At 38.8% G+C, this 26,707-nt stretch overlaps 1 protein-coding gene across 1 annotated transcript in view; it reads left to right on the forward strand.

The window, feature by feature from the left end:
- The window catches only part of NGR-A15 (neuropeptide receptor A15), a 128,719-nt gene extending 102,012 nt beyond the window's left edge, over nt 1–26,707 (forward strand). The window contains exons 4-9 of the mRNA XM_089737684.1: nt 14,708–14,838; nt 17,429–17,617; nt 18,258–18,361; nt 19,534–19,671; nt 21,298–21,411; nt 22,336–26,707. Coding sequence (XP_089593810.1) covers nt 14,708–14,838; nt 17,429–17,617; nt 18,258–18,361; nt 19,534–19,671; nt 21,298–21,411; nt 22,336–22,396 — 737 coding nt within the window. The 3' untranslated portion in view covers nt 22,397–26,707. The remainder of the gene's footprint in view (nt 1–14,707; nt 14,839–17,428; nt 17,618–18,257; nt 18,362–19,533; nt 19,672–21,297; nt 21,412–22,335) is intronic.

Below are 26,707 nucleotides of genomic sequence, written 5' to 3' on the forward strand. Positions count from 1 at the left end.
CAATAAGTCAACTTACACCGCCATATTAGGAACTTAACTTAACTAGCCCTTTATCATATAAATAAATATTTAGCGATAAATAAATAAAAAATATTATCAATTGAAATTAAAAAAAATATATATAACATCCCTCAAGTTGATCCAAAATAGACATTTTGAACAAAAAACCATTAGATTCGTATGATTAGTTTCAGGGTTCATCCCGGACAAACATCGTGAAACGTGACTGATGATATAAAAGTATTAAGGACGTTTTCACGAACGATTTTCACCGTGAAATAACGAATTCGTGTGACAAAAACAAAAACCTTAAAAGCTGTAAAGCTGCGTTACGTCACTGCGATATTAAGGCGTGGTTTACTTAAACCCGCACGTGTTGCTACCGTAACGCTGCCGGCTCTGCTTGTTTTTGCCGCGAGCCAATCCAGTCTGAAACACGGAACAGCTGTTGTACAGTAAAATTGGAACCTGAGCCTCATGCCATTTTTTTTATTCCTTAGAAGGGTGGATGAACTCACAGCCCACCTGGTGTTAAATAGTTACCGGAGCCCATAGATATCTATAACGTAAATGCGCCACCCACCTTGAAATATAAGTTCTAAGGTCTCAAGTATAGTTACAATGGCTGCCCCACCCTTCAAACCGAAACGCATTACTGCTTCACGGCAGATATAGGCAGGGTGGTGGTACCTATCCGCGCGGACTCACAAGAGGTCCAACCACCGGTAAAAAGTCTCAAACTGGATAGCGGCAATTACGTCATAATGTCTATAGATTCCGGTAAACACTCAACGCCAAGGTTGCCGTGTGATTGTGAAAGGTGGCCGGTAAGAAACGAATGAGGAAAGTGGAAGATCGAGCTCACTGATGGAAATTTAAAAGTACAGTGGTAGCGACAGTATTGGAATAGTTGCAGACATATCTACACACGACGAGGTGTCATTCGTCGAACTTTCAAAATTATCTGCCCACTTCCCATTAATTATTGAAGATACTTCAACTAGGGAGTATGTTTAATTTCTGAACTTCAATATTTCAGCGTGCGACGTCCGCCATGAAACCAATTCTCTTTCAAATTCAATCGCCAAAAGCATCAATTTTATATTTCTCTTACATTAAATTTAAATTGTAATATGAAGGTTCAATAAATATTTCATACACAAAATACACTCCACGCTTAATTATCTTAACGCAACACGAGGCCAATTATTTTTTTCCTACCTGTTCCCTGGTAGCCTAAGGGGATATTCCAGCTAAGCTCAGTCCGGTAAGTGAGCTCACGGCTTCAACCTGAGAGAATATTTTGACACTACCCCTAGGTAAAGCAGGTGAAGCACTGCAAGAATCTACCACCGGATCGGAATCGCGACCCACTGAGAAGATCCGGCAAGAGTGAAACCTACGCCTAGCAGTAGACCTTGGACTATCGATGATAATAGGCCGTAGCAAAATAAGGATATGAACGCTCATAGAAAATTTCAAACATTCAAATAAAACCTAGGCTAACTTGAAATAATCAAGTAACCTGACAATTCTACTCAGAGAAAACAATGTTATAGACCAACGAAACAGATACACGTTATGGATTCGGTAATCAGTCATCTTTCTGCCCTTACATCACTTTATTCAGTCTCGGCACGATGTGTTTTCGGTCATACACTGTCTAGCGTTTAGTTCCGTTCCGGGCATATGATATTTCAAAATAACTCATCCATCTTTTCATTGATCCTATGGATTCACATTACGTACACTTTATCATAACAAGAAATTTGAATTTAAAAAAAAAACAGCGATTTGTACATTCCATTCTCTTCTGACGGAGCCAGTCCTCTCAACCCTGGTCAAATTGAAAAGGCATCCTAAGGCGACCAGTTATATCTCTTAGGAGCTAAATAGGAGTTAAATAACAATCCAGTCAATACTTGCATTGCGATTATTACAAAATGCCGCAGATACTATAATACTATGCTTTTATTTTTAATTACTGGTGGTAGGACCTCTTGGGAGTCCGCACGGGTAGGTACCACCGCCCCGCCTATTTCTGCCATGAAGCAGTAATGCGTTTCGGTTTGAAGGGTTGGGCAACCGTTGTAACTATACTGAGACCTTAGAATTTATCTCTCAAGGTGGGTGGTGCATTTACGTCGTAGATGGCTATGGGCTCCAGTAACCACTTAACACCATGTGGGCTGTGAGCTCGTCCAACCATCTAAGCAATAAAAAAATAATTATTAGTTCGATACTAAAAAAAACATACTAGGGCTTGTTCGGAACGCGTTAATTCAATTTTACGGGTATCAAACTCGATACGAAACTGCCACTAAACTGTCAGCTTATCGCACGAATGAGCGATAAATGGTGACATATATTAAACATGATCACTGATGCGGTGTAAGGGTTAGTGAGAGAAAATATTGCTATCGGAAATTTAATTGCGCACACTGACATTTAAAATAGTATCTTCTTCGGTTTTTGCCGTCGTTTCGGATACTCTACAGTTAAAGTGTTTTTCGTCGACATTCTGTGTGCTTAGTGCAAGTTTTTTAACGTTTTCGATAGTGTAAAAGTCAACTCCAGTTGGAACAGCGACTCTAACGCCAAACGTAGGTAAACGTTCTAACTCCATACAAATTGAGTTTACTTTTACGCTATCGAGAGCGTTAAGAAACTTGCACTCAACACACTGAATGTTGGGCGTAGTGCTCCTTAATCGTTTGCGATTCCCAAAACTATCAAGCATTGAGTTAATGTAAACTTAGGAAATAATACAATTTAAAGACAATAAAAAAAAACCGATAAATGTTTTAAATTTATAAAAGTATTTCAATTGATTAATGAAAATACTGCTGGGAACGTGTTAAAAAAATCTTCCTATTTTGGTGAATTTTTTTTACAAGGCAAAGGGAATTTCAATAAGCATTAAAATTATATTTATTAGCCTTTAATAAGGCTTACCAACATAACTTGTAATACGACCACTCAAATAAAAATATGTATACCTACAATTCTTCGATTGAATACTTCGATTGACAAAAATAAAGATGTCAGATGGATGTCGGTGAGCAGGATATGGACATGTGTGGCGTAGAGAGGAGATGCATGTTACTAGGAGATGTATAGAAATGGTAGTGCAAGGTAAAAGGGTCGAGCGAAGAACACATGGATGGAGTGTGTGAATGAGGTTTTTTTTTTATTTATTACTTAGATGAGTGGACGAGCTCACAGCCCACCTGGTGTTAAGTGGTAACTGGAGCCCATAGACATCTACAATGTAAATGCGCCACGCACCTTGAGATATAAGTTCTAAGGTTTCAGTACAGTTACAACGGCTGCCCCACCCTTCAAACCGAAACGCATCACTGCTTCACGGCTGAAATAGGAAGGGAGGTGGTACCTACCCGTGCGGACTCACAAGAGGTCCTACCACCAGTAATTACGCAATTTATAATTTTGTGGGTTTGATTTTTATTACACGATGTTATTCCTTCACCGTGGAAGTCAATCGTGAACATTTGTTAAGCACGTAATTAATTATAAAAATTGGTACCCGCCTGCGGGATTCGAACACCGGTGCATCGCTACATACGAATAAACCGGACGTCTTATCCTTTAGGCCACGACGACTTCGATATTCTCATATCGACGACGATATGAGAGAGAGTGTTGGGATCACGGGTGATAAAGGAGAATGGAATAGAAAAAATCGCTGTGCCGACCCCACCTAGTGGAGTCAAAGAAGAATAAGAAGAAAGATGTCAGTTAATAGTTGTAAATATCCTGTTTCCTTCCTTCAGACTACCACCTCAAACCTAAACATGGCCTTGCACAGTTACGTTTGTGCTTCGAAATTAATAAAAATTAATATATTCAATCATGCTTGTTCATTAAACTTTATTATCAAACAGTCTTATGGTAAACAGTATTACGTTGTTAGGTGAATGCGTGCATTACTTTTGGTATTTGTCTTACAGATTCAAACGCAGTTATGTTTATCTTGGCGTATGATCAAACACTGCAGATGTAGCACTAGAGATGTGACTTCAATTCGAGAATTCAGTTTTCCAAAATATTATTTTTACCAATAATCTATATCTATAAAAATGAATTGCTGTTCGTTAGTCTCGCCAAAACTCGAGAATGGCTGGACCGATTTGGCTAATTTTGGTCTTAAATTATTTGTGGAAGTCCAGAGAAGTTTTAAAAGGTATTTTTATATATGAAATTTCTCGGAATTAAATAAAAATAACAATTTTGTTTATCCTTTGATGTGTCCCCCATCTGACGGATTCCTTTTGTCTTTTATTTATCGATTGAAGTAACACGAAGTCTGCCGGGTCAGCTACTCTAAGTATATACCCAAAAAACTATAAAGTCGATTGTGACTACAATAGTAATAAGTCTGTTCGTTGTACTTTGTCCGTACCAATTTCATACCGAGTTCTCTGGTTCCTACCAATATTCCAACTAAATAAGTATCTTCTACCACGTCTTTAAAGATGACTGGAATTCGAAAATGATAAAGAAATAATAAGCTGAAATAAAATCAAATCTGCAATGCTTATCACGTTATAGGCCCTGTAGGTCACCAGTGCCCTACGCGGCGCAATGAAGTAATTATCTCGATTTCTGTTACTAAGCGCCTGCATTGCATTTTTTTTTCGGACCGGGGCCAACCTCCTACGAGGTCCCCACGCCTAGGGGGTACGCGGGGTATGTGAGACTTAATGGGACTTGACGATCTGCAAGGTGCTTGGAGCAGACCGCGGGCCCAAGGAATTTTAGGGCCCACCCACTAAACGACTCCCCTGCACTCTTCGCCCAAGCGTCCGATGCCCTCCGAGGTCAGAACCCGGATGAGGTAGGGGGTTTACCGCGGTCAAAAGCGCCTGGATTGCCTAGCTTTGCCTTGTTTTGTTTGTTAATAATATATGTTTTAGTCTCATAGGTCTCTCAGAAAAAGACTTATTCTTAGTATCTTCGGATTCGTCTTTCCTTGGATCTACTAGATGTTCGGGCGCCTTAATAAGAAGATCGAATAGAGAAATCGATATTATTACTACAGTGCGCCGCGTAGGGTACCCGAGACCTACATATCAGTCAACGTGTTAAATATGTATTTGTGTAATTGCGCCATACGCCCTGTTATGTATCTGCGCCAATAAGCACTACCGTCCTAGTATTTTTTGTAGCGAAAGATAGAACGGTCGTTTTTATATTATGCATAGTACATTAAATAAATAAACAACGAGGACAAATCACACATAATCATCTCCAACACCATTAAAATATACATACATATATACATAATTAATTTAACATTAAAGTTTCTGAAATGAAGATGATATCGTCGACAAGATGCAGGAAATTAGGTTGAGATCGAATTTAGACTGGTGGTAGAACCTCTTGTGAGTCCGCACGGGTAGGTACCACCACCCCGCCTATTTCTGCCGTGAAGCAGTCATGCGTTTCGGGTTGAAGGGCGGGGCAGCCGTTGTAACTATACTGAGATCTTATAACTTATATCTCAAGGTGGATAGCGCATTTACGTCATAGATGTCTATGGGCTCCAGTAGCTACTTAACACCAGGTGGGCTGTGAGCTCGTCCACCCATCTAAGCAATAAAAAAAAAAGATCGTCGGAACGATTAATGGCTCAAGGAAGAGTAGAAGGTCAACATTCTCTACTCATTCATCTATAGACTCCAAAAACAATTTATTTATTTGCTTTTAGGACCCTAACTCGAAAAATATCCTCCATTAATACTAGCACTGCTAATAAAAATCGTTCGTTTGAACTATAGTCACCGGCTCTAGTGTGTTCTATTTTAGATATTAACTCATACGATTTGTTTACAATTAAAATGGGTCGTTGAAACAATCGATAAATGACTAATTTTATGTATTGTTTGTTTGTTTAAACGCTTCGATCTCTGTGTTTCTGTTCGTAAAATTATCTGATCAAATTGAGAGGATCTTCATTTTGATTGTCGAGTTTTATCGGTATTTACATAAACGAAGACTTGCATCTTGAGTATCAAACTGTGCCGTAACTGCATAATTTTGTAGGAATCCTTACTAAATAATTGAATGTTTTTATTGCATACATAAACAGGTTCACGATCCATCTGATTTTAAATGGAACTAAAATACATGAAGACGACAAAGTGAGCTCCAACTCCCATTTGTCGTGGTCGCCGGGAATTACATACCCGATCCTGTAGAACTAATGGTAAACCGTCGACGTCGCCCTAAACACGTCATTACGGATCCTCCCGATCCATTAACGGTGCTTTTAGATACCAAAAGCACCGGTCACCGTCCTTGTCAGACCCGTCGCTTGCGACGAAGGGCTCGACGACTGAATTGACCCATAGACACAGCCCACTGAATTTCAGGCCGGATTTTCTCAGTGGGTCGCGTTTCCGATCCGGTGGTAGATTCTGCGAAGCACTGCTCTTGCTAGAACCAGTGTTAGTAACACACCCGGTTTGAGTCTCGTGAGCTCACCTACGAGTCAAGGAGAAGCTGATATAACCTCTCAAGGCTATCAGCACAGGTATATAATAAAAAAAATCGACTCCCATATTGAAACCTGGAATCAAAGTCTCGCTTGTATTTCAGCTTCGCCCTAACATGTAGGTGAGCTCACGGGGCTCAAACCGGGTGTGTTGTTAACACTGGCTCTAGCAAGAGCAGTGCTTCGCAGAATCAACCACCGGATCGGAAACGCGACCCACTGAGAACACCCGGCGAGAAACTCAGTGGGCTGTGTCTATGGGTTAATTTACTCGTCGAGCCCTTCGTCGCAAGCGACGGGTTCGGCGAGGACGGCGACCGGTGCTTGAGGTACCTAAAAGCCTCACGTTAATGGATCGGGAGGATCCGTAATGACGTGTTTAGGGCGATGTCGACTGTTTATCATTCGGTCTACAGGATCGGGTGAAAGCCACTAATATTATCAGCTGTTTTTATACACATTTTCTTGTCAGAAGCGGCTTGGTTGTTCCCCTAGCATTGCTAATTGCCGTGACTGACTTGCTGTTTTCGGAGCCGCATACTTGTCTGCCTACAACAGTAATAAGAAATACATAATAAAATAACTATATAGTAAAAATTGATTAAAACACGCGAGTGAATCAAATGAATCCACAAGATTTATTTCTAAATATGCAAACTTATATCAAGATATTCTTTCGTAAATTTCTACTCTTGGTGGAATGTATTGAAATACGAAATCTAAGGAGCACGTTGTTACGTAAATTCGCTATTGATATTCCGTGTGAAGCTTTTTGAGTTGCCAGAATACTCATGCCAAGGTAAATGTAACGTGAAATTGAATCTGTGAAAACAGATGAAACGGTTCAAAGCGTTGGTATAACGTTTACCTGCTCCGAATTATTTGCCTACTTCGTTGGTTAAGTATCACGTCATTTCCGATCCTCCCGGTCCACCACCGGTGCTTTTAGGTACTTCAAGCACCGGTCATCGTTCTCGTCGAACCCGTCGCTTGCGACAAAGGGCTCGATGAGTAAATTAACCCTCAGACACAGCCTACGGAGTTTCTCGCCGGATCTTCTCAGTGGGTCGCGTTTCCGATCCGGTGGTAGATTCTGCGAAGCACGGCTCTTGCTAGGGTTCGTGTTAGCAACGTCATCAGGTTTGAGCCCCGTGAGCTCACCTACTAGTTAAGGTTACGCTAAAATAGCGTCTCAACGCTATCAGCTTAGGTAGGAAAAAAAAGGTTAAATATAAGCAACTCCATTAACTTTGAATAGTGAATGCATCTGTTGTTTTTATCTTCGCTATATCACGGATCATCAGCAACGGATCTGGAACGCGACTGTCCAATATCCCATTTCCACTATCCGCTTCGGATCCATTTGACAAGCTCAGCCGTCATTACGTGATATCGTTTACAATTAGTCCGGTAAAAAAATTCAATATACAAAAATCATTGTTATTTATTATTTACTTTGAACACACAAGAATCCAGATATTACCTGTGAAAGAGGGAAATGTCAAATAAAAATGTTATATAATTATTAGCGCCAATTCGTTGTCACATTTTAGTCTTAAATATTAATTATTATATATATTATCTATATTATGCTGTCTGTATATATACATATACCTAATATGTTTGATAAATAGTTTAGTATAAAAATAACTTATACCCTTACATGACAACAGTACATTATTTAAATTAACTCGATTCTTTCATTTGCATAGTTGCTTGAGAATTTTTTGTATTTAAAAATCTAATCTTTTTGCTTTTCCTATAAAGAAATTTTAGTTAGTTTTATAAAAATATTTTGTGTATACTTAATGTGACCATATTTTCCGATTTGAGCGGGACAGTCTCGCTTTCGGGCATTCTGTCTCGCTGTCCCCAGTGAGGCCGACATAGTTCACCTTTGCGAACATACAAATGATAAATTTATTTTTCAATTGAACACAGAGCTAGAAGTGTTTAAATGGGCTAATTTAACAAAAGAGGTACAGACTATTACACAGTACTAACTATTCTGTATTTAGTGCTTTGATTATTTTGTGTTATTCTATGTTCTATAAGAAAATACTTGTTAAACACTAAATACTTTTTTTTATTATGTAATTCCGCAGATGTCCCGCTTTGACAAAAAAAATAATGGTCACGTTATATATACTTCTCCAAGATCGAACACCGAACAATTCACACAATATATTTATATAATATATATACATATTTGTTTCGAAACCTTCATTCCCACAAGAAATATCGGAATGATGCATTTAAACTAGTTTACAAAAATATCATAGGATCGACTAGACTCGCGCATTACTTTGCTAACAGAGAGACTAGGGTTGTCGCTTGTTAGTCTTGCACTTATCGCAATAAACAGGATTACTGTTCTCGACTCTACCCAACAATGCCTACGAGTACATATAGTTAAAACTAAGCCCCAGTCTTTATTCACCTACTAGCGACTACTACTGACATTGCTAAAGTCCATGGGCGACGGTAACCACTACCCATCAGGTGGGCCGTCCGCTCGTTTTTTTTTTTGATGGGTGGGCGAGCTCACAGCCCGCCTGGTGTTAAGTGGTTACTGGAGCCCATAGATATCTACAACGTAGACGCACCACCCACCTTGAGATACAAGTTCTAAAGTCTCAGTATAGTTACAACGGCTGCCCCACCCTTCAAATCGAAACGCATTACTGCTTCACGGCAGAAATAGGTAGGGCGGTGGTACCTATCCGCGCGGACTCACAAGTGGTCCTACCACCAGTAATTACGCAAATTATAATTTTGCGGGTTTGATTTTTATTACACGATGTTATTCCTTCACCGTGGAAGTGAATCGTGAACATTTGTCGAGTACTTATTTCATTAGAAAAATTGGTATCCGCCTGCGGGATTCGAACACCAATGCATCGCTTCAACACGAATGCACCGGACGTCTTATCCTTTAGGCCACGACGACTTCATCTGCCTAATAGGGCATAAAAAATATAAGAAAAACACACAAAGTAACATTAGTGTTCCCTCTTTCTCTGTCTGGATTGCTAATCAACGGCGATAGCATTTTCGTTAAAAATATAAAAATTAAGGAACTAAAAAAAATTTTTGCTAACCCTACTATGATATTACGGAAAATATGGCAATGTGAAGTGAAGAATAAACACTGATACAAAACTGGTTCACTTAGCGAATAAACACATGAATATATTCGTTCCATCGTCTTGTTAGAAATTCTTTGAACAACATTTCTGTTTGCTATGCGGATTAAAATCCTTTAAGCTTTTATGATGCATCATTTGATATGGGCATGGTAATAAGCTTTAAAAAATCCTCAATTAAATTCGGAATTTATTGTTGAAAATTTTCATATACGCGAAATGGAATTGGAAAAGTATGTAATTTAACCGGCTCCAAAATTTAAAACAATTAGGAGGACTCCGTTTATACTTCCTAGTTCCATGTAAGAAAGAACCACTTTCTCTCAATTTTGTATAATAATTTAGTAGTTACTATGAATACTTGAATTTGAACCTCGAGCTCGGTGCAGTGATGTTCTGTGCAGGATAGCAGGCAGAAGCTGGATGAGAGAAGCCAAGGATCGTGCTAAATGGCGAGCAATTGCAGAGGCCTATAACCAGCAGTGGACTGCTATAGGCTGATGATGATGATGATAATGATAATCACTTGAATTTTTTTTTATTGCTTTAGGTGGGTAGACGAGCTCACAGCCCACCTGGTGTAACCACCTACAACGTAAATTCGCCATCCATCTTGAGATATAAGTTCTAAGGTCTCAGTATAGTTACAACGGCTGCCCCACCCTTCAAACCGAAACACATTACTGCTTCACGTCAGAAATAAGCAGGGTGGCGGTACCTACCCGTGCAGAATTTCCTTGTCTAGCCTTACAGCACGTAATTTAGCCACGTTTTATTTACAGCACTAGTACATCTTTTTTTGCACTTCTCGTGGCCCCAATTTTTATAGTGACTCCGAATACCCATCGGGACTGCTTGGTCCTTTAGGACCCATCGGGGTTCGTCACCGGAACCACTCTCTCAATCCTTTTTATCACTGTTTTTTTTTACTATCAATGTTGGTCCCTCGCCAATAAAATTTAGACTAACGTCAGAAGTAATATAATATAGTATCTATATATTAATACGTGAAGCAAAAACTTTGTATCCCTTTTTACGAAAATTGCGCGGACGGAGGAGTATGAAATTTTTCACACTTAAAGAGAATATAGAGAAGAATTGCACAATGCTAATATTTTTTTTAAATAATGCATAAAAGATACATTAAATCAATAAAGAAAACATTACACACACTACATACCATGTATTTGACGCACTCAGGCATGCATACTATTTATTGTCAAAATTTTGTTCTTGACGTCTGTTGTCAAATTGAGAATAGATTAAATACTGTTTGTCTTTATTAATATTTTTTTATAATGTAGCCTTGGGGAAATTTGTGATTATAGAAGTATAAAATAGAATCATAATAGTGTACAAACTAACAATTCCAATTAATTATAGTCGAATTTCGACTACTGCGGGACCTCTAGTTTTTTGGAAAACCTTAATGTTATTATAGATGATTTGATGTTGAAACTGACAACGACATCATGACGTTCAAAACTAATTTGATTACCGCTTAAACTATAAGCATCCTAATTGTTCGGTATATTTTAATTATTCTTTCGTATAAGAAATAGTTTGAGTTAAACACACATTAGGAATGATTTGGACAAAAATATTCGCTGAACATTGTTTTGCCTTGCTTCCACACAGGCAATTAAATATTCAAAGAGCAATTACTACATTTCGTTTATAAGTATTCTTTATTGAAGTGAAAACTTCTTTAGAATCGTTGTGATTTCAAACCGGATACAACGGAAAAAACGACAGGTAAGAGACACAAATACAAAAATGTGTAGGATGAAGCCAGCAAAGAATGAGACAGAAATATACATACTATTTAATACAGCGCCATCTGTGAGATTTTTTTAATACTAACGTGTGTATGAAAGCTCTTGTAGTGAATTTTAATTTAGGATTATACGTGAAATTAAAATATCAATTCACAGAGGGCGCTACCTTACAATTATTTACTAATGACAAAATTTTACATATACTTAAGACGTTTAGGATAATTGTATTTTAATTTTGGAAGGTTTCACTTCTACCACGTGTGAATTGCACACATTTTGTTTTTTTATTTTTTTATTTATTTATTTATGTACATGTATTATTTACACAAAAAAGAAGACATAGTACAGAGTAATAGGAAAATTATGTACAAAGGCACTGCTTATTTCTTTAAGAAATCTCTTCCAGCAGACCTGCGAGAGGATTATGAGAATAATAATTAAAAGTGATGAGAGTGTGTGTAGAACAGCTAAAATAACAAATACAACATGAGAATTATAGTAATGCACATACACATAGCAAATATTGTTTGTTAATAAATAATCTTTGTTAAATGTGCTACCTTAAGACACTAATTAAGACTAAACCGGGCCTATAAATATGCTTCAATATTCCTTCTACAATTCAAAAGCAAACAAAACAAAATGAAATCTATTTTTATGCTTTAATCTCCCTTTTTTTTATTATATCGTCTGGTGATTTAAGTCAGCTATTTGGTTAAAGCGACATTTCGCTTAATAGGTACGCGACATTTATCTTCCTAATTAAAGGTCCGTTTTATTTAGTATTGGCATCAACAGTTCGATGTTTTTAATTGAACTTGATTGTTCCATTTAAATAGCTGATTTTTTTTTGTTATGATATTTTTTCTAAATCTTAAACTTGTAATAGCTGACCTGTGAAATTGCAAACATTTCCCTCAAAACAAATAACCTTTCTTCACCCTTCGATATTATTTCAGAGGTTTTTCAGTCGTCCGTGACCACGAAAATCTTAAGATAGTGGGAACGGCAATAAAAAAAGCAAGATTAACCGGTAAAAGTAGTTTGTAATTACATATCTGTACGGCTCGCGAAAACCGACAAAAAAATTTACCGTAAAACAAAGTTGAATAGAAACGTATCCGAATGGTTGTTAATCGTTTTTTTACGGTTCCCATAAAACGTGTCCGGTAAACGCTGTACCTTACAGTAAATAAGAACGATCGTAATTCCTTTAGATTTATTGCGTGAAGGCGGCCTTATTCTGTCTGCGTTTATGTTCGAGAAGAATAATTATACTTACTATCTTAATATATGTATATATTATATATATTTCTTCTGTGCGTGTGTTTGTCACTAAAGGGCTGGTCCGATTTTAATGAAATTTTCTGTGTACCTTCAGGTGAATTCAAGAATGGTTTAGATTCACAAATCAGCCCGGCAGATGGCGCTGCACTCGGTATCTAGGTTATTTATCTTTTCTAGAAATAATTTATGTGGCAAAACAACGTTTTCCGGGCCAGCTAGTACTAATATAAAAAAAATACTAAAAAGCGTTAACTATTCGAGTTAAGAAAAAATATACGTACCGAAAAAATACCATTTTGCAAGGGTAGCTGGCATATGTCTTACGACACTACAAGAAATACAACATCGTTTTAATTATTAATGAACGGGAATGAGTTGCTCGCTCCGGGCATTTCAATATTGCAATAATTGTTACGTTATAATACTCATTGTAAAAATGAATATTTAAAAAAAAATTCTAATGCCCGCTGAGTTTCTTGCCAGTTCTTCTCAGGACGGGGGCTAGTTTTTGTGAATTGGCGGTAGTTCTTTTTGACGTTCAATTTTTTTTTTTTTTTTTTCCTACCTAAGCTGATAGCCTTGAGAGACTATGTCAGCGTAACCCTAACTTTAGTAGGTGAGCTCACGGGGCTCAACCTGACGATGTTGCTAACACGAACCCTAGCAAGAGCCGTGCTTCGCAGAATCTACCACCGGATCGGAAACGCGACCCACTGAGAAGATCCGGCGAGAAACTCGGTGGGCTGTGTCTGAGAGTTAGTTTACTCGTCGAGCCCTTCGTCGCAAGCGACGGGTTCGACGAGAACGGTGACCGGTGCTTGAATTACCTAAAAGCACCGTTAGTGGATCGGGAGGATCCGAGATGACGTGTTTTGGGCGACGTCGACTGCTTTCCATTCTGTCCGCAGGATCGGGAATGTAGTTACCGGCGGCCACGATGAGAGGGTTCTCGTGTCGTGCCGCTTTATCGAAGTGGCGCATGGACGCCGACTGCAGATACTTACTGATGGACTCTAAGTCCAGGTCGTCATGGAGGTCGACATTCCTGACGAACCACGGGGCTCCGACGGCTATCCTGCAAAAACGGGATTGAATGACTTGGAGTGATTTCAAGTGTATGCGGGCCGCGAGAGCGAACACTACACTTGCATAGGTCATGATGGGGCGTATGCAAGTTTTGTAGAGTGTCACCTTATTTCTAAGGGACATTTTACTTCGCCTACATATCATCGGGTAGAGTCGTCCTAGAATGAAGGCGGCACGATCGCGTACCGTCTTGATGTGGGGGCGGAATGTCATCCTACTGTCGAGGGTGACGCCTAAATATTTGACCTTCGGGGCCCACGGTATGGGCTGGTCGAACATCGTGATCGGGCGAACGGCGGGGGCGGGGGTATTGACGCGCCTAGTCGGGAGGGGGATGCTCAGCGTGGTGTTCGGAGGGCGACCCCTTTTGAAGAGCACCGCTGTGCTTTTCGTGGGGTTGATGTCGATGCGCCACTTCCGGAACCACTGTCCCATGGTGGTAGCTGCGGTCTGAAGTCGTCGATGAAGCAACGCCTTCTTCCTACACGAGTAGTAGATGGCGGTGTCATCGGCGAAGAGCGCCAGATGGGTCTCCGGAGACCGGGGTATATCATTGATATACAAACTAAATAGTAACGGGGAGAGGGCGGAGCCTTGCGGGACTCCGGCTGTGACGTGACGGGGCCGGGAACGCGTTCCCTCGACTCGATATCGGAACGAACGGTTCGACAAGTAGTCTCGTATGATGAGCACGAGTCTGTCTGGCACTCCCATGTTATACAGTTTGTATATCAAACCGTTGTGCCAGACTTTGTCGAACGCCTTCGCTATATCGAAGAAGAGGGCTCCTGTCGGAATGGTGACGTTCAACAAGTGTGTACTTTCATTTATGTTGGAAACAAAAAAAAAAATTGATTTTGATTTGATTTTATATTCAACAAATCATTTTTCAGGGAGCAGCAAGAGAGCCACACGCTTAACAATAGCTACAGCAATCGGGATATGGATATTGGCAGGTCTGCTGGCAACGCCCGCATTCATCGGCTCCTACTTACGACCATTCGTTGTCAATCCAACTACACAGGTCTACATTTCTTTGATAATTATAATTTAAAATAATATCCTTTCTCTGCTTTATACCATTACCATTAATCCTTCCTCTCCTTTTTAAAAGACATTTCGCGTGCATTTGACAAGGTTTTTTTTATTTTTTATTGCATAGATGTGTGGACGAGCTCACAGCCCACCTGGTGTTAAGTGGTTACTGGAGCCCATAGACATCTACAACGTAGACGCGCCACCCACCTTGAGATACAAGTTCTAAAATCTCAGTATAGTTACAACGGCTGCCCCACCCTTCAAACCGAAACGCATTACTACTTCACGGCAGAAATAGGCGGGGCGGTGGTACCTACCCGTGCGGACTCACAAGAGGTTCTACCACCAGTAATTACGCAAATTATGATTTTGCGGGTTTGATTTTTATTGCACGATGCTATTCCTTCACCGTGGAAATCAATCGTGAACATTTGCTGAGTACGTATTTCATTAGAAAAATTGGTACCCGCGAGCGGGATTCGAACACCGGTGCATCGCTCGATATGAATGCACCGGACGTCTTATCCTTTAGGCCACGACGACTTCAAATGTTGTGCATACTATCAATATAACAGATTGTATACTAAAATATATGTGAATTTTACTATTTACACCACCTTAGTTTGTACGAAAAATTAATAACGTGTTCACATTTCAAAGTTTGATCAAGGTTTTATGAACATACCTTCATACGACATGCTAAAAGCTGATTTTTTTTTATTTTTTTTTATTGTCTAGTTGGGTAGACGAGCTCACAGCCCACCTGGTGCTAAGTGGTTACCGGAACGCATAGTCATTACAAAGTAAATGCCGCTACCCACCTCGAAATATGAGTTCTAAGGTCTCAGTATAGTTACAACGGCTGCCCCAGCCTTCAAACCGAAACGCATTACTGCTTTACAGCAGAAATAGAGAGGTAGGTGGGTCCAACCTTCTAAACAAAAAAAAATTTTAAAAAGTTTATGAAAAAACGAAACTAGAAAAGATTATGTTACAAAACGAGAACGTTAGAAATAATGTTTGAATTAGGTGATAGCATAGAAAAAAAAATATATATCTAAGCGTTTTCCCGTGGTGATGGTAGACCGCGTTCCCCCGACCGCTCTGGGGGAAGGTGTAACGCGGCGCCATCAAAGCGGGCTCTCGGCCCGCTGAACGAGGGAACCGGTGGTCGTGTCGCTGGCGGCCGCCGGTCCGGCGTCCGTGGGACGGTGGGATGGATGTAATGTGCTCTGCGTCAACCCTGTCCCGCCGTTTCAATAGCCCCGACTGGGCTCCGGCCCGGTCCGAGGTAAGGCGCCGGTTGTGAGCGGCAGGAGTTTTTAGTGAGGTTCAACTCCCACACATACCCCACCTGCCGCGCGGGTGGGGATCCGGCGATTTTCTCCTGTGGAAAAAAAAAAGCGTTTTTCCGTGACATATTAAGACCATTATACAAGTTAGTTACTAAAAACTAGTAGCTTAGTAAACCGCAACAAAGTTAAATCTGTGTCGTGATCTGCTATAATTAAGTTCAGACAGACATAGTTCAGACTATCACTTTCGGGTCGTTTTCCAGCGAAAATTACGTTGAAATCTTCTTAATTAGAAAGTTAAACAGGGTCGAACAAGTTTGTTGCTTGTTTTCTAGTCAAATTTAATTTGGCATGAAGGAGAATATAATTAGTTTGAATTCCTACTTTTTTTTTATTGCTTAGATGGATGTACGAGCTCACAGACCACCTGGTGTTTAGCGGTTACTGGAGCCTATAGACATCTATAGGTACAACGTAAATGCGCCACCCACCTCGAGATATAAGTTCTAAGGTCTCAGTATAGTTACAAAGGCTACCCCACCCTTCGAACCGAAACGCATTACTGCTTCACGGCGGAAAAAGGCGGGGTGGTGGTACCTACCCGTGCGGACTCCCAAGAGGTCCTACCACCAGTGATTACGCAAATTATAATTTTGCGGGTTTGGTTTTAATTACACAATGTTATTCCTTCACCGTGGAAGTCAATCGTAAACATTTGTTGAGTACGTATTTCATTAGAAAAATTGGTACCCGCCTGCGGGATTCGAACACCGGTGCATCGCTCGATACGAATGCACCGGACGTCTTATCCTTTAGGCCACGACGACTTACTATTCCTATTGCTCTCAAGAATCATTAATTTCATTTGTTGCCGATGGTATACTGTATTATCTGATAGCATATTTCAGTTTATGTTATTTATTAATTTCCTTGTAATCCTTAAAGACCCTAACCACATCGTACTCTCTATTTTTTTCCGTCACAAATCCTAAATTCGTCATAGCTTTATCATAGTGATATTCGATCAACAATTATTGTTACTGTTCGTAACATGGGTAGTGATTGTATTAATAATGGCTTCAAATCCACCTTCCTACGTGAGACTATAATTTTAGTTTAAAAACATTTTTTTTTTAATGTGGAAAGGAAAGGATGCCCTTATAAATTTGCCAATATCTCGCCTTGACAGAAAGGCTTTTTTATACTCAGGGAACCAGACTCGTCCATGGTAATAGGTTGTTATACGCTAATAAAAGACTCCTTTAATAAATCTATTCACAGTTTCTCGTCTGCTACCCATACCCCCAAGAGTGGGGAGAACACTATGCCCAAATCGTGGTCATGGTGCGTTTTCTTCTCTACTACTCGTTGCCACTAGCTGTGATTGCGTTATTCTATGTACTCATGGCCTGGCATTTAGTGCTCAGTACTCAGAACATGCCTGGTGAAATGCAAGGGACTCAGCGACAGGTAACCAATATATTATTATTTGGTATTAGTATGAAGAGGTATTACTTGGCACTAGCTACGCTTCGATGTAAAAGTAAAAGGTAGTTTACAGCAAAACCAATATCTTACGAATATGATGGCGTCTCTCGAAATTGGTAACAACACTACATATCGATCAGTGCTCTTAGTGCGAGTTTTTTAACGTTCTCGATAGCGTAAAAGTTAGCTCATATTTGTATGGAATGGGATCGTTTGCGTGCGTTTGCCGCTAGGGGCGCTGTTCCAACTGCATACAAAATTGAGTTAACTTTTACGCTATCGAGAACGTTAAAAAACTCGCACTAAGCATACAGATGAGTCAATGCACCCCCACTTTCACAAATTACTAGGAAACAACTACGCCTTTGGCCAGATAACGAGGGTCGGTTCTGAGCGGTTTCCCAGTGGGAGTGTCCGAATTCATTCAGTGCTATTTTGCGCACTTGCGACTGCCGATATGCTGAACGCTACTCCCAAAATGTCGAATCCAACTCCCGATAGGGGAGCGTCTGGCGACAAATTAATACCTGCATTTTGTATTAATAATCTTAATCGATTTTAAAAAATAATATGATAAACAAATAAAACGCAACTTATGTAGATTTATTCCTTCTAATTAAAGATGCGGGCGCGCAGGAAAGTCGCAGTAACTGTGCTCGCTTTCGTTCTGGTCTTTGCTGCCTGTTTCCTACCCTCACACGTCTTCATGATGTGGTTTTATTTTTGGTGAGTTGACTTTCGTTATTTTTGTAAATCTTAAACATTTCCTATCTGGAAATGATTTGAAGAGTTAGTTTTATGGTCTTATCTCTTTGGATGCCCGTTCCTACAGCTATATGTATTTCATATTATTTCCATAATGGGCTATTATGTGGAGACTGACTATAAAGCCGCACATGCAATTTGTAGCAACAGTGGCCATATGAGTAAAATATCCGGTATATCCATATCAACTAACATGACTATAACGCTGCTCAAATCCTGGTAGACGCCATTTTTTCTCAGCAATGTAATACCGCAACGAACCAAACCTGACCAGAATTCATAAATGACTTCGTGTAATAAAATTGAAATACGTAAATTTATTAATTGCTACTCGTGGTCTGATGCTGTGGAAGGAATTTTACGAGAGCTCCGAATGCCGGTCTGGTAAGATGTTGCGCAACGCCGGGATGAATGACGGCGCTTATTGTCGGAGGCCAACATCGAATGGAGGCCAAGACTCACTCAGGGGTCATAGCGTTAGCGCAGAGTAGTAAGAGTACTAGTTGTATTGTATATCTTATGATATAAAAAGCCTTTTTATTTCTTGCAACCAATAATTTACAATTCTTATAATACATCCAATTTCTTTTTAAGCGTTTGTGAATAAGCGCGCGGCGTGACGTCGCACTGCATGCGCATCATGAAAAGTCGGCCTATCTCTCTCTCTCTCGCTCTCTCGCGCGGTCTAGCTTATGAGTGTGAAGGGGACAGTTAATGTTTTGCTTTTCTTAATGTTTATAAATATAGCGTGGTCTTATTTTATTATTGTTTTAATGTTAATTTATTGTTGTCTAATTATAATTGCATAAGTTAATAAAAAATGCTATGCTTTACCGCGACAGTCCCCGAGTGTCATACGTGTTTTTTTTTTATATTAATTATTTGCTAGAACCTCTCTTCGAGTGAAGGCCTCCTCCAACGAAAACCCACGTTCCCTATTTTGGGCCACTTGTATCTAGTTTGGGCCGGCTGTCCTTGTTATGTCATCCTGGACCACTGGACCGCTCCACAAAGTAACTCTTTTGGTTCATGTAAAACTAAGACTTAAAACTCATATCTCAAGTTCGATGGCGGAATTAGCATCGCTGATGTCTATGACCATCAGGATTGTGAGATTTAGCTTTTACTTCCAGTCCAACGGCCGAAAATGATTATAACGGATGGTGGCACGGGCTCCGGATCGTCGGCTTCTGTCTTTCGTTCCTCAACAGCTGCGTCAATCCAATAGCTTTGTACTGCACCAGCGGAATCTTCAGGAAGCACTTTAACAGGTGATGTTAATATTACCTCCTTGCGTCGTATTCCTCACTGCTGAGGGTCGTGACCACCCTTTTGTATCGCCTTCGCTCGCACGATCTTTCTCCATCTATTCTTGTCTCTGTCGTTGTGGAGGGCGTTGTGAAGTGTGGAATCAAGAGCGGAGCGGATCTGGTCGGACCAACGTATTGAGCCCTTAATATTACACAACATTCATAATTCTCTGTCTCCTTACAACTTAATCGGTCAGTGAAGTTGTTAAACACCCGTCTAAAGCAAACAGAGGTATCCACTACATCTTAGAGATGAAAAAACTTTTGATTAGGGCTTGTAATTAGGACGATTAAGCACAAATAATATGACTAATTTATAAATATACTTATAACCTTATCTTACAAAGGCGTTTTATTAAATAATAAGATATGGGCCGACGACCTTACGGTGTTGAGTGATTGCTAGAGTTCATAGAACAAATGATTTGCAAATCACCAAGCAATTGCCGTTACCGACGCTGAAACAGCAGGTCTATAATATATTATTACGACTATCCAACACTCAGATACGCGAAGGGTTCGCGGTAGAACTTAATAGGTGGATGATATCCATCTGTAGAGGCAGGCAATAGGTCATATCACCAGTAAAGTTTGGAGAAAATTAGGGATGGTGGCCAGTATAATTTGAGAAAGTAATTGATGAATACTAGGACATAGATCATGACAACACAGAGAATACAACACAAGAAGAAGAGAGAAAACTATTACGGTTTGGTTAAGAATATACTCTACTAACAGCAGCGAGCAATAGTTAGGGTTGCGTGTATCTTCTAGTATGGCGAAATTGATTTGAAATTGAAATAGCTGTCATATAAGATCGGAGGATCTTATATGACAGCTACTACATTATCATGCGGTCACATTATCAATTTGACTAAAGGCAACCATCAGCCACACTATTAACCCATTTAAAGCATTCAGGAAAACTAATAATCAATGTACAACTACTGAATAGCCCGATTGACTCTGCCTTTCGCTAAATGTTGAACATACATTTATTAGAAGAAATCGCGCAGCACTTATTGTAAGTCTAATACTAGATAACAAAATCTGAAATACAAACATTATAGAAATGATGAAATTCAAGATCTATATAATATTAATACGTGAAGCAAAAACTTTGTATCCCTTTTTATGAAAATTGCGCGGACGGAGGAGTATGAAATTTTCCACACTTCTAGAGAATATAGAGAAGAAGTGCACAATGCTAATATTTTTTTTAAATAATGCATAAAAGATACATTAAAACAATAAAGAAAACATCACACACACTACCATGTATTTGACGCACACACGCATGCATACTATTTATTTATTGTCAAACTTTTCTTCTTGACGTCTTTGTCAAATTGAGAATAGATATATAAGAATAGATTAAATATTATTTGTCTTTGTTAATATTTTTTATACTGTAGTCTTGGCGAAATTTGCGATTATAGAATTATAAAAAAAAAACATAATAGTGAACAAACATACAATTCCAATTAATTATAGTCGAATTTCGACTACCGGGCGACCACTAGTCATGATAAAAATCGTATCAATCAATTTCAAGTTCAAGTAACAAAATCATTTACATCTTCACAGATATCTCCTTTGTCGAGGCAGCTCCACCCGCGGTGCTAGAGGATCCATGTCCCTCTCCACCTCGAGACGTTTGCATTCGAGTCGGAAGACCAACGTCAGCATGGTGCCCAGAACGTGAGCTTACATAAAATCTTATTTCGAAGATGAAAGCAAGGGTAGAACAACGGATTTTACTGGTGGTAGGACCTCTTGTGAGTCCGCACGGGTAGGTACCACCACCCTTTCTATATCTGCCGTGAAGCATTAATGCGTTTCGGTTTGAAGTGTGGGGTAGCCGTTGTAACTATACTGAGACCTTAGAACTTATATCTCCAGGTGGGTGGCGCATTTACATTGTAGATGTCTATGGGCTCCAGTAACCACTTAACACCAGGTGGGCTGTGAGCTCTTCCACCCATCTAAGCAATAAAAAAAACTACCTCAAAATTATTATTATATTTTTTCGAAGCTCATTTGTGACTTTTGTTACATAATATATTTGAATTAGAATGATTTCCTTTTCTTCATCGGTTTTGGAATTTGCTAAATCTTATTTAAATTAACTGTATTATTCAGTGGTTTTGTCAGTTTTTTCCCTACCTAATTGTTGGTAGGCTAAGGTAAGGGGTTATTCCAACTTTGCGCGAACCGGTAGGTGAGCTCACGGGCTCAACCTGAGAGAATTGCTAACACTAGCCCTAGCAAGAGCAGTGTACCGCCGAATCTACCACCAGATCGGAATCGCGACTCACAATATATATTTATATATATAAAAATGAATTGCTGTTCGTTAGTCTCGCTAAAACTCGGGAGCGGCTGGACCGATTTGGCTAATTTTGGTCTTGAAGTATTTGTGATCGGAACTAAATTTTAATAAAAATAACAATTCTGTTTTTCCTTTGATATGTCCTCCGTCGGACGTATTTATTTTGTTTGTTTTAAGTTTATTTTATACAAAAGTTTAGGTCTTTTATTTATCAATGTGCCTCAGCACTACGAAGTCTGCCGGGTACACAATAATTTCAATTTAAACAACAACAAAAAACTGGTTCCTTCCAGCACTAGCATGGGTCGTGACAGCAGCATTCGTCTGCTGAACAACGGCTCCTCGAAGCTCTGAGGGCGCGCCCGCCGCCCGGCGCGGGACCTCCCCTTGCAGGACAAGTTTCATTTCACGAACAAAACAGATATCAACGCACCCTTCCCGAAATGCTGCGAGAAGGAGAACGGCAAAGACAGCAGCACGGAGAGTGTCTTGATGCCCTTGGACACCTTCCGTCCCTGCTAACCCAGAGCCGGTCGGTCTGTCAAAACAGTCAGCTGGCGTCGGAATTTAGAAGATGGGTGATCTTAAAAACCAATTGACTTGGGAATGCTAGAAATGATACAAGGTTTAAAAAACAAAGTGAAAGCCCTTAATAGTTTCGCTCTGTTCGAGTAACAATGATCTTTTAGTTCTAGTCTGTTAAGGACCTTTTGGTTTCAAGTTGTGAGAAGTCTAATATCGTAACATTGTAAATGTTAGAAGTCACTATACTCCTTCCTACGTTTAATCCTTATTAGCTTACAACTCCTTTCTCAGTTGAATTTCAATAATGGAAACTATTGTATTTAGCATCGATGTAAATTTTTTTGTATTTATAAAACTTTCGTTACCTACCGCCTAGATTTTTTTTATAATTAAAATAAACTAGTGTCTAATTTAATTAATTTGAAAATAATGAGTAGATACCTGATGAAATTAATTGATTTATATTATGTTTATTCAATGGAATTTTCCTCACAAATTTCATTTGATAAACATTGACTGTAGTTGTTTCGTTTTCGTCTTTAACTACCTACAAAACGATCCTTCCGTGTGTTCCCTGAGAATTTTAATTAATTTGAACTTAGACATTTCTTTTAAATAATATATTGTAACTATATAATATTAAGCTATGTATGTTAAATGTGTATTAATATTAATAAAAAAGTAATCAACTGGAGAAATCGACGTAAGAAATTTAATAATAACTAGCAACCCGCCTTCGCTTCGCTTCGGAAACTGTAATTTATTATTGATTTCTCCACTATTTAAAATGAATGTTATTATACATAATATAAACCTTCCTCTTCAATCACTCTATCTATTAAAAAAAATCGCATCAAAATCCGTTGCGTAGTTTTAAAGATTTAAGCATACATAGGGACAGACAGATATAGGGACAGAGAAAGCGACTTTGTTTTATACTATGTAGTGATTATGTAGTTTTGTTTTCATGCTAGACAGAGAGCGCTCTATGTTAAATAATGGTATTCACATGCAGAGCAATTTACTTAGCAATATACTTACCAAACGGTTATGCGGAAAAGAGAGAGAGAATTCCCTCTTAATAACAACTTGAAATATTGTTTCGAGAAAAGTATTATCTATTTGTTATTATTTACTATATCGAGGGATGTGTATCGACCATTTAAATGACATTTTTGCAACTTTACAGGAGAGCCATTTTAAGAGTTAAAATTTGGAAAAAATATCATAAACTTGAATAGAAACTGAAATAGTTTAAAAAACCTTTTTAAGCTATTTCAGTGGAGTAAACATAATTGAAGTTTAATTAAAAATATCGAACTGTTGACGCTAATAACAAATAAAACGCATTAAAAAAATTAAAGTCGCGTATTAAGCGAGATTGCGCTTAAACCAAATGGCTGGTGGTAGGACCTCTAGTGATTACGCGCGGGTAGGTACCACCACCCGGCCTATTTCTGCCGTGAAGCAGTAATGCGTTTCGGTTTGAAGACTGGGGCAGCCGTTGTAACTATACTTGAGACCTTAGAACTTATATCTCAAGATGGGTGGCGCGTTTACGTTGTATATGTCTATGGGCTCCAGTAACCACTTAACAGCACGTGGGCTGTGAGCTCGTTCATCCATCTAAGCAATACAAAAAAAAGGCTTTCACGCCTGGATATAATAAATGCATCATTGTTGGTTTTAAAAATTTAATCACGGTCGTAGTAAGCAATCATATTTAAATGTATTATTTAATTTTAATGTAACGTACAGTACCAGGCAATAAATAGTGCACATCGATATTTAGAAAGAGACAGTCGTCTAATTTTGTTTTTGTTGTAGGGCTTTACCTGTGTGCGACGAAACACTAACGATCCGGTATCTATGGAGTTCAAATGTCAATTAGGTAATGTGTGACAGGTATAACGCTCTACGAAGCAAAAATTAACCGTCTCTCTCCCACGGTCGATGTGCAATATTTATCGCCGGGTACTGTAAATGTGTAATATGAGTTAAACGTTTAGCTTAAATCCCTGCTAATATATAAATATGAATGTAAGTTTGTTTGTTACGCTTTCATGCGAAAACTACTCAACCGATCATCATGAAACTTTGTACACATATTCTTGGAGGTATTAGAAGTAGCATAGGACTTTTTATTATGAAAAAAGGCATAGGGCATAGGGCATGATAGAGGGTACAAGATCGCGCGGCAGATCACAGTTACGATGGACCGACCAAATAAAGGCAGCTCTAAACGGTCCCGTTAACGAGTGCACAAGAAGGGCCGCGGTACGCGAGGAATGGCGACGTCTGGTGAAGCGCACCACCAACCGAAGTGATGATCACGACCACTCTGCCAAGAGTGCATACGACTGAGAAGAAGAAGTACTAATAGATTGAATCAATTGAATTTTTCAATCAATCGATCAATCAATTGATTTTTTTTTAAATCTATATGGAAATAGGTAAAGACAAAACCATTTTCCCCTATACTTTGCAGCTGATTTACTTTTGTTAATTTTTAGTTTGATACCTTTTAACGAGCTTAAGATATATGAACTAAATAATTTCATAAATAGTTGATTTTAATTATTTTATTCTTACAATATAGAACATTCACTGCATCCTATGGCAAAATTTGATACATTATCTAGATACCTATGTAATAAGTGTGATAAAAAGTTTTATTATGTCACGTAAACATTTTAAGAACCTGTCATTAGATTGGATGTGACAATTAGTTAACTAAGTAATATTTGAGAAAGCCTATCATTATTCGAAGTCGTCGGATGCGACGAAGAGCTCGACGTGCAACTTCACCCACAGACACAACCCGCTAGGTTTCTCGCTCAATCTTCTCAGTGAATCGCGATTCTGATCTGATGGTTTCAGCGAGGGACTTCTCGTGCTGAGACAGATGTTAGCAAGTATTTTGGGCTGATCCCGTGAGCTTGCCTATAATTCCGGATTAGCAGGAGTCGGCCCACGAAATTACCGATTTTATAAGAGAGAAAAAAAGTCATAGCTGTCTTATAGACACCCGGTGCAACGGAGCGGTGCTTTTAGATACCTCAAGCACCGGTCATCATTCTCGCCGAAACCGTCGCTTGCGGCGAAGGGCTCGACGAGTAAATTAACTCACAGGCACAGCCCAGATCTTCCACAAATCTTCTCAGTGGGTCGCGTTTTCGATCCGGCAGTAGATTATGCGAAGCACGCCTCCTGCTAGGGTTCGTGTTGCTAACGTCAGGCTTGAGCCCCGCGAGCTCACCTACTAGTTTGGTGAATCTAGAATAATCCCAGGAGGTTACTCTCGTAGAACAGGTAGGAAAGAAAAAGAACGGAGTTCCTTTGCCTATATCTTTTTTGTGTTTGTAATAAGTAAAAATAATTAAATTAAAAATAAAGAGTTAAAATAAACTAATCGTAAAATGTAAATAAATGTGATTGAAGTTGGTATTACAGATCAATTTCTAGTATACTAGGTCTTGTAAAAAATTGTAATTACATATTTTATTATTTATTAGAAATACATCAAACATTTCTGGGTATTCTCTATGCTTAAGTTTCTCTGGTGTTTAGGAAGTGGTTCAAAAATCACTGCTAAAATATGCTGGTTTTTTTTTGGTATCATTTTTCACTGTTACAGTTATTCGATCTGGCCCCTGAGCTCTCATGTAAGAAGCGTTTGAACTTCATACAAAAAAAACAATTATTCGATTTGAATGAAAATTAGAAAGTTTTTGGTTAACATTATTTTTACTACTCATAAAATTTTCGTTAAAGGGTTTTATATGAAATCGATTAATAAAGAGGAAACTGAAAATACAGACTGTTCTTTTTTTTAATATTTCGATTGAGAAAACACTTAATCAAAATTTTATTCAAACAAGAAATATTCTAATAGTTTATACATACGTCTTTCGTATTGTACATAATAATACCTATATGTTAATTGTTTTAATTAATATTAATAAAAAGTATGTACGTTTTAAAATATTTACAGGTGAAACTTGATGAACTTTAAAATGATCTTCAAAATTAACGGTCGCTGTTATGTAAATTTGTATTTTAGATTTTACTAAATTATTATTAGGGGGTGGATTTGTTAACATAATTAATGCACACCTATGTAAAGTTAATAAATATTTT

This window comes from Bombyx mandarina, chromosome 03, assembly GCF_030267445.1.
Source record: "Bombyx mandarina strain Sakado chromosome 03, ASM3026744v2".
NCBI classification, from domain to species: domain Eukaryota; kingdom Metazoa; phylum Arthropoda; class Insecta; order Lepidoptera; family Bombycidae; genus Bombyx; species Bombyx mandarina.